This window comes from Phoca vitulina, unplaced genomic scaffold (assembly GCF_004348235.1).
Source record: "Phoca vitulina isolate PV1807 unplaced genomic scaffold, GSC_HSeal_1.0 scaffold8, whole genome shotgun sequence".
In the NCBI taxonomy this organism is placed as follows: Eukaryota; Metazoa; Chordata; class Mammalia; order Carnivora; family Phocidae; genus Phoca; species Phoca vitulina.
In genome coordinates, this window is record NW_022589711.1 from 25,591,023 (window position 1) to 25,600,935 (window position 9,913).

Genomic DNA, 9,913 nt, shown 5'->3' on the forward strand with positions numbered 1-9,913 from the left:
GATAGAGCTTTGTGTAGGCAAGTTCATTTCCCAAGAAGTAGGAAGGAAGAAATAAAAGGACATCTTCCCCAAACCCTCCCTCGATGTTTAAATATTAAGTCATCTTTAAAAATTGATTCTTCTCCTTACCAGTTTCCTTCCTCAGGCTACAGTATCAATGTCCTTATGGAGTAGAGGAGATGGGACAGAGGGAGGCAGAGAGAGAGTGCGAGGGGGTGGGGCAGAGGGAGGAGAATGGGGAGGAGAAAAAAGCTAACACAGGTTCTTATTTATCAGATGTGGAAAATGAGGCAAATGGAGGTTAAACAAACTAAAAAAGCATGGTGAGAGGAGGCTTTCATTCTTAGTTCTCAGCATCACATGGTCAACCCGACATTTAAATGCAAAGTTCTAAATAAAGAAACGGTCTTCCCTACATTCGAGTGATGTACATATAAATATTCCTATTCGGCGGATGTCCTGCACCTACAAAACGAAGAAAACTAATTCACTGTGATGAAAACTGACATTCTGAAAAGAAAATTTCTTTCCTGATTAAAAATGAAAATAAATGGTTTACTGCGCAGAAGTGGGGAAGCAGCATTACCCTGAGTTGTCTTTGCCAATTCAGTTGTTAGTGGAATCTTAGTTGTGAAGAATCCTTGGGTGGATTGGTCTGTTTCTGCTGGGGAAAAACACAGTAAGATGGCTGGCTTTCAGTAATTATCATCATGAACATGTCAAAAAAACCTCACACTTTTTTTTTCCACCCCATGGGAAATTGCATTTATAAGTAAGCCTTGTCATCACAAAATTTCAAAGTTAAAGGTACATTTTAATAACTCATTTATTATATTTGCTATCTTCTTGCTCTATTATTTTAATGGTTATTATAAGGATTTCCAAAAGCTTTGAGTTCACGATTACTGTTTCATGATCCCGGACATGGCTGTTCTCAAACTGTGCCTCTTAACTGTTTTCATACATTACTGTCTTCATGCCTCCTCTCTATTCCATAAACTCCACAAGTTATTTATATGAGCTGGAAAAGAAATACATTGTATGAAAACAGGTGCCTTTACACCGTATGAGGATAAACATTCTTCTATTTATGTGATGTGAGAGTCAAAGTTTATTGACATAGACACATTTTTCCTGGCAAAATAAAAAAAAATAAGTGTGGCACTACTTCTACTCCCGTATTATCTCGAAGTCATCACAGCATCATATAAACATAGCAAATTATACTTTGCCACTTTACCACACCCTGTATCCAAGAAAATACTCGGGGCATAGAATATACTGTCACCTTTTTTTTTCTGCCCTGCTTTATAATCTGGATTTTGCTCATAACAGACATACTTGTGACCATTGGCAGGCGATGGTTCTTGCTTCAATAAACAAAGGTACGTTAAAATAAATAGGGAGTAGAAGTCAGACAGTATATCTAGCAGTGGTTCTTGAAAAGTGCTCTTGACTTTGCTGTCATGGGTGATGTTCACTTTGTGGAGTACGGCTAGAATAGATGAATACTTGGAAATTAGGGTGTACTTGCTCAGTTTTAAATTTGTTCCTTTAAAAAGGATTTCATTTTGAAATGTGATCAGTAACTGCATCTCAGTAGACACACACAAAGGATAGATTTACTTGAAAAGGGATGAAAGGAGGAAAATAAGGCCACTGATTTAAACACAGCCATGTGAGATGCATTGTGGACAGGGCAGAGGAACCAAGGAATCAACAAACACGAGCTGGAAATTCTTGTTTTCTGATTCATTTTCAATCGAGGGTCAGGCAAACTGGGGTTTTCCATGCTGTGAATGTGTTGGTACTGAACTCCTGAAAGCGTGGACCACTCATCCCCACCAACCTTCCTGATGCATCTAGCCATGCTCGTTTTTCCGGGCAAGTCATGTGCTCATCAGATTAGCCTGACCACCATTCTCTGAATTGCCTCTCTCCCATCTGTCTTTAACCTGAAAGAACCTTTCACATCTTTAACTTCAACTCTCACTCCAGCTTGAAAATTCGGGGTAAATATCACCTCCTCTGTAAAGCGTCCCCTGATGCACCCAGTAGTTGGCTTCTTTAACATGTTGCTCATTTCTCTATCACACTCGTTTGTACAACACTGAGGTGAATCCCAGGAGCTCAGGTGACTGAATATGTGGGTTCCAATCCAGCTTTGACATTAGCTGTGTGACTGGGCCCAATTTTTAAACCTCTTTATGCCTCAATTTTCTAATCTGTAAATGGGGCAATTGTTGTGTGGCTTAAATGAAAATATCACACATAGCGCACTGTGGGGCACTGAGGAAGCACTACTATCACTGATCCTGTTTCTTCATATTAGATGCTGAGCTCTCCAGAGTCAGGACTCACCCTTAAAACAGTTTCTTTTCTGGAACTCCCATTGCTTAGCATTTCACTTAGCACCCATAAAATATTCAATGAATTAAAAATGAAATTTTTCTTCCCAATGGCAGTTTCAAATATGGAAAAAAAGCAACCAAAAAGTATAGCACTGATACACTTTGGGAATATTCTTCGTTTTAGAAAAGTTAAAATTTTGTCAAGATGTTTTAAAATATTCTCATTTCTATTGAAAACCAGCATAAATATTAGAAGGACAAATATACAGTTAATGTAAAAGAATCAAGTGAAATGGATGTCTTTTAATAACGGTAAAAAGAGACCCTCTATTGTTTGGAAACATCCCATAAACACAATGCACGCATAGCTACTTCAAGGGCAATCCCTAAAAGGTAGGTCCTCATTGGACTGAAATATGAAAACAAAATTTACCCGGAGTGGCTTGCAGTTCTTCTTCACTAGTAGTACTTGGTGAAATCATGGGTATGAAAGGGCTGCCTCGTGTCTCTAAAGGAGCTGCAAAAGAAAAGCACCAGCGTTGTCAATCTTCAGATGCAAAAGCCAGCACCAGGCCAGAATGATATGACACGAGATTCCTTCATTTGAAACAGAAAAAGGAAAACATTAGGTGGGTCATGAAGAAGAAAGTTAGATGTACACAGAACCTTCAGGAAAATGACTGTGGAATATAAGAATAATGGTTCTCAACTGTTTTTTTTCCCCCACCAGGACTGATAAAAAATAACATTCAGGGCTTGACACTCTTCATGACCATCCCTGGTTAAGATGGGGTATGACTTACAAACAGTCCTGGTCTGTGAGCTGTAGCTCTGTCTCTCTTTCCCATCCACAAGGACACACAGGATTACAAAGTGAGTGAAAATATTCATTCTTGTAGCGGTCATCTGGAGTCTCCTCAAGTTTATTTTTAAAATTAAGCATTGGCAAAGTTTAGTATTTTGACCAATATTAATAATAATTGCTTGCCAGAACCTCTCACATAACTTGTCACATGCCAGTGTGTTGTAATACTACAGCTGAGAACCACTAAACATGCAGAAAATGTTAACTAGATGGGCATGAGCACGTGGAATTGTTCTGAACACGGAAGTAATGAGGTAGGTAATGAGTTGTCTTAAGTTGGTCTTCAGAGCAAAGCCTTTACAACAGTGAAGCCATCGCTTTTCTATTTTGGAAAGAGTAAGAGTAATGAGAATGAGATGATGAGGTGGACTGAGAAGAGATGATGTTTCAGTATGGTAAGTTGAGAAAGACCTGCAATTGGAAGGTAGCAAAGAAAACTATTAGAGTTGGTTGGTAGGGGAAAACCATTACCTATTGTTGTCTCTGGTGAATCAATTCTAAAGGTAACAGGTTGCAGAACTAGGCCAAAAGCAAATCAAGGAAATATATTTATAAAAATTACTACCTGGTGAAGTAAACATCATTTGTGTGTTTCTATTTGAACATTTAAACATTATCGAAGAATCATAATAAATATGAGAGAATTCTATATATTAGATGCCACTTAGGAAACTTAGTTTAGCTAAAACTTTAAAGATCTCATTCACTGTGACTTTGAGAAAAATTTTTGAGTAGGCATGCACGTTTTTGACTTACAGTACACCCACAGTTGGAATGTAGTTCTATTTACATTTTGAAAGAAGGTAAAAATGGTTGGCTCAGTTAATAAGCATGTCTTATAATTTTAGCATGATCTCCTTTTCGATGGAAACACTTCCATGGAAAACTAATTATATACTATTCCTTCATTCTAACCAGAGAAAAAAAATTCAAGCAGATTATAAGATTAAATCTTCACCAAAAGAAAATACACATTCTATATCTATAATTTTCTCCAAACTTCTTCCATACCACAATGATTAAAAAATGTATTTATCTCAAGAACATTTTTTGAAAAACACACTTCCTAACGGGGAAAATAAAACTATTTATTTACCAGGTTCGCTCTGAGAGACTTCAGGGTCTGGTTTAGGGGGAAGAAGCACATCTCTTGGAACTGAAAGAAAAAAGATTATAAAACACTGTACTCTAAATGCCACATCTGGCATGAAACCTAACCCACAGATAAAATATCCTGGAAAACATGAATAAAGCAAAGGTATTTTCACAATGGCTGAAGAGTAAAGCCAAGAAGATGACTGTTTTCTTCAAAATGAAAAAAGTCACTGTGTAAGGAAGGTTCTGTGGCAGTTAAACAAAATTGGTCACAGTTCTTTATGACGCCTCCCTTGAGGGGGGATAAAAGAGGAAATAACTAATGTCATTAAACACAAGTCAGTAGAGCATGCGACTCTTGATCTCAGGGTTGTGTCAAGCCCCATACTAGGTGTAGAGGTTACTTAAAAATAAAATCTTAAAAAAAAAAAGAAAAAGAAAAAGAAGGAAAACCAGAAAATCAGTTTTTGCCTGAGGTGGTTAGCTGCCAGTTGATATTCAGACTAAAATCCATTGAGAGCAATGAAAAATATGTTATCCTAGATAATGTAGGCATAAATGGCCTATAAATTAAGGGAGACCACAAGAAAGGCAAATTCTTGAATATCTAAGAGGAGAACAAAGTTTTAGTCTAAAAGGCACTCATAGTTATTCTGGGGAGAAAATGGAGCAAGAAGAATCTACCCATCATTAGAAGTCACCACATGTAAAGTTTATGAGAGTGCTTGTTACTAGTCAATGCTAGATAAATGCTATCATTTTGTCATTCTTAGTGATGTGGCTTCTGGTAGATTAGGTTTCAGGGCCTCCTGACATATAAGAGTATGACAACTAGGGACAAAAATGTCAGCTAAAAGAGACCTACTTATAGTCGGTCCCTGATACCCAGTACATTTTTAGAATTTACTTTGGCAAAATAAAACAGTAGGCTGTGAATCTGACACCTCATTTCTCACTGAGGAAAATACCAAGGTAATTCGCCTATTATTAGCACCAGATTTCTATGACAAAGTCTCCTTCCAGGAGCAAGGTAAAGTGCTTCTTTGGCTCAGTTTCCCCATAAAGAGGTCCTTCTCAGTCCTACTGTCTTGCTGAAAGGTTTTCCTACCACAATGAAGGTGTGGTAAGTACCAGAATCCCTTTGGTAGACACTGTAATTTTCTTGCATCTTAAATGATGCTGGGGAAAAAAATTAGGATTCAGGCTAGAGTTCTACCTCAGAAAAAGACAAGGAAAGCTTTTGCTTTTGACCAAGCATTACTTCCCCATTATATAGAACTGACACTCTCTTTGTCCTGCTTTTGGAGATCAGATTTAACTTGCATATCACATGTGTTCTTAGTCTAGACCTCTAAGTCCTGATGAAGTTATAGTTGTGGAATTTGGTACAGAGAGTAGGATCTTGACTCAATTTGAACTTTTATGAGCTAAAAGATAACATTCACAGGAACTTAAACATTTGAATTTTTATAAGAAAAAAAAAACAACTTTGGGGCACTTGGGTGGCTCAGTTGTTAAGTGTCTGCCTTCAGCTCAGATCATGATCCCAGCATCCTGGGATGGAGCCCCACGTCGGGCTCCTGCTCCACGGGAGGCCTGCTTCTCCCTCTCCCCCTGCTTGTGTTCCCTCTCTCACCGTGTCTCTGTCAAATAAATAAATAAAACCTTAAAAAAAAAAAAAACTTCAAAAAGATCAGTGGTCCACAAAAATTAGAAAAACTTAACCTAATAGTGAACATTTGCCCTCTGCTATGTAGTGTTTTTGGGGATTCCAAGGGTAAAATATGAGAAATTTCCAGTTGTAAATCAAACTAAATGTTTATCTGGAGGGTGAAAGACTTTGATTTGGCTGTGTGAAGATCATGGCCATACAAAGCGGCCTGTAGTTTCTAAATACCCTAAAAGGCTGCAGTTCTCAACTATACAGACAGGAGCTGGGATTAAGGAGAGGCAGAGAAAAAATGTGCTACCAATAAATCTGCCGTACTGTAAATACATTACTCGCTGCCTGCTTGCGTTTACTGCAGAATGTAGGTCAGGGTAATGTGGATTCCTGCTGCTGCAATTGGCACTTTTTAACCATGAAGTGATGATTTAATAAACTGTCACTGCAGACTTTCTAAAGCAGGTGAAATCAGTGGAAAGGAAAGAAACAGAAATATTCACAGGAAAGGGATATGAATCATTCTCTTACTTGGTCAAGAGCTGCTCCAAGAAATGAAACTTTTTTTTTTTTTCCCTGTGTGGCATTCCTCCATATATTAAACTGAATAAAAGCATGATTCCTAAAATCTAAATCATCCATGTGGAGAGAAATTTTGTGTATTAATAATGACAATTTATATGAGAAGGCAGTTTTGATTTCCTTATAAGAATATTTTTATAATAAATATATGTAATTAATATATAATATTGGCATATTTTTAGACTCATTTATATTAGCCAACTTACCATTTATATTAACCAATTATATTACTGTCTTTTTGAATAAAGTACACCAATCCAAAGAAAAATTCAACCAAGACAATTATGAATGGAAATGTCTAATATGGACAAATGTAAATGAATGAACATGAATGTTTTGCTTGAGTAAATGAGAGAAATTAATCTGTTATTCTCTGATAAAGATGGGGGAATACGAAGTTTTCAATGAGGTTTACTCCCGCAATAAGCTACAAAGAGACTGATTATCTTGGAAAAGTAATACACATGGACTATACATAATTTTCATCTCTGAATTCCCTGTTCCTTTATTCTAACCTTGTACCTTTAGGTCCAGTCTAGGAGGAAGCATGTCTCCCACCTGTTTGGAGGCCACATTCCAAGGTTTACCTGTGCCATTGGGCCACCCTCTCTTCTAGAGTCTTTTACCTTCCATTATTTCTATTATCTTACATGTTTCTCCATTAGTCCATATTTCCATTTATCCATGATTTCCTTCCTCTTCACCTATAGAACAGTTCAAATGCTCCAACAGCCTAAAAATAATAATCATTTCCTCAATGTGGCTTCTCCTTCAAACCATCCTTCCCTTGCTCTCATTCCTATAATCAAAAAACATTATGTGCCTTTGCTTCTGGTCTCTCAATTGTATCTTCATCTGCTATGGTCTGGCTTCCTCTTCACTGACCTCCTGCAACAGTGGATCCGCAGTGCTTTATCCATAGCTCTCAAGTCCAAATGCTCCGAAAACTTAGCTTTTTTCTTTACCAATTAGGCAGCAAAACCTGACTAGACCTGACCTAAGTCTAATTACAATTTTTATTCATCTGGTATGGTACAACTATTCATACTGCAGTAAGAAGTATTAATATATTTGGTATATGCCCTGTTTTACCTTTCTAACATCTAGAAACTGCTGGATTTTGTAACATGGGCCCACAGGTTTCGGATATGGGTTTCTGGATCTGCACTGTCAGGTCCAGCAGCTCCTCTGATCCCTCTCTACTGGTCATTGTTGACCACACTTCCCTGCCTTACCTCCGGAGGCCCTCCTTCCTGGTTCTCTCTCATATTTTTGGCAGCAACTTCTTCTGGCTCATCTCCTATCCATTTCCTAAATGTAACTGTGTCCCTCAAGTTTTTGACCTCTAACCTCTTATTTTTCTCAGTCTATACTTTCTATTGGATGATTTCATTCACACACAAGATTTAATAACCTGCTAAATGTGGACAGGTGACTCCCAAGTCTATATCCCCTATTTTCGGTTTAGAAATCCTGAAATACATTTTGAACACCAGTTAGACATTCCCACTTGGAAGTCCTACTGGCCCTCCAAACCCAGTGTACACAAACACGGTGCTTATTACCACCCCCCTCACCCCTGTGTTCCCTGCCTTAGTTAGTGGCATTATCATCGACCACTTGCCCAAGCTAGAAACAATGGTGTCATCCTCCTCTCCATAGCAAGAGTCATTGCCTACATCCTAGTGATTCTATTTCCAAAGGCATTTCAGCATTCTTCCCTCATTTCCTAACTGCAAAAATGCTTACGTGTGCCTGCAAATTGGAATTTACCAAAGACAGTAGTCACAAAGAACATTCGTGAGGATTGCATAACTTGCCAAAATCTAGATTTTCTTTCTGGTTCACTTCCAATGACAGGTCTATCCAGATACCCACGGGCCAGAAGAGTCACCACAAAGCCAGGACAGCTCTTGGTTTAGAAATACATCTACTGGGGCGCCTGGGTGGCTCAGTCGTTAAGCGTCTGCCTTCGGCTCAGGTCATGATCCCAGGGTCCTGGGATCGAGCCCCGCATCGGGCTCCCCGCTCTGCGGGAAGCCTGCTTCTCCCTCTCCCCCTGCTATGTTCCCTCTCTCGCTGTGTGTCTCTGTCAAATAAATAAATAAAATCTTTAAAAAAAAAATTGAAATACATCTACAAAGAAAGCACAGCCCTGTTGAGCCAGGTATCAGGGCAAGTCCTTTGCTCTGAATTTGAAATCATTCCTCTGAGGCAGATCTGAAGAAAAGCCACTTCTGTGTTGGTTCTGGACATGGCATGTGGGCTCAATTTGTCTAGATTCCTCATTAAATGGTATAGAGAGAACTCAACAGAGTGGCTGGAAGATATTTTTTAAAAGCCTAAGTGGATGAGACCTGTGTTATATCTAGGAATCTACAGAATGGAAGGGTTGTGTGGCCAATCCCAGACTGACTTATTTGATATAGATCAAAAAATTCAAGTTAGTTACTTCTGATATCTCTCAGAATAAATTTTGAGATAAATCTTGTAACTCTGTCTTGATTTCAGCACTACATTTTACATTTTCAGATTTGGCAGAGCATCTACTTCTCTAGGACACCAGTACATATTAAACCTATGTGTAAATTCCCCTCTGCTTTCTGAGATAGAACCTATAGGAGCTGGTAAACAAGATCTTGGGTTCATTAGGATGCAAACCTGTGCCTAGTTATGACCCGGAAACTGAACCCAAGAGAACCTAGTCTGTTTGAACACTCATGGGAAAATGGAAGATTATTCCCACAGGCACCACACCCCTGGGGCAACAGGGGAGCCCCTGAGGAATAAATGGTGGGACCAGCACCAGGTTTAGAGATAGAACTCTAATTGAACATGTGGAACTGGAGAGTCAATAGAATAAGCCCAGTGGAGGTGTCAGGGGGCAGTCTGGGCTGTTGTTCCCATGCTCAAACTTAAGGTTCGAGTTTCTGTGAAAAAATAAGGTGGAATTAAGGCGAATATTAGATATTTAAAAAGAAACTATTAGATATAGTTTAGTATTAGATATGGTTTAAGGAGATTAAGTCACCTTAGGACCAACAGTATTACTTTCTCTAACAAAAAGGAAAAGCACGCAAAATCACTCAAACCTACCATCGTTATCATTAATGACTCAATTTCTGTGACATTTTTTTCCTGCAGCTGAAAAATGAGAAACTGACCTTTTGCAAGTGAGAAGATCAACTTTTTATTCTTGTTGGTGGCTACAATACTGGCTGTTGTGTTTAGTGGTACAAACTGACATTCCAGATTTCAGAGCTAAGGAGCTTCTCTCTGGCCTACTGCTACCTGCAGCAACCAGACTATCCCACAGCAGCAGTAATACCCCCCCCCCCCCCCCCCCCCCCCCCCCCC

The 9,913-nt window shown here is 38.8% G+C and overlaps 1 protein-coding gene across 1 annotated transcript in view; it reads right to left on the reverse strand.

Moving 5' to 3' along the window:
• ABI3BP (ABI family member 3 binding protein) overlaps nucleotides 1–9,913 on the reverse strand; it is a 239,679-nt gene that overhangs the window by 49,847 nt on the left and 179,919 nt on the right. The window contains exons 51-54 of the mRNA XM_032406430.1: nucleotides 4,313–4,372; nucleotides 3,688–3,735; nucleotides 2,785–2,868; nucleotides 587–664 (exon numbers count right to left, since the gene is read on the reverse strand). Coding sequence (XP_032262321.1) covers nucleotides 587–664; nucleotides 2,785–2,868; nucleotides 3,688–3,735; nucleotides 4,313–4,372 — 270 coding nt within the window. The remainder of the gene's footprint in view (nucleotides 1–586; nucleotides 665–2,784; nucleotides 2,869–3,687; nucleotides 3,736–4,312; nucleotides 4,373–9,913) is intronic.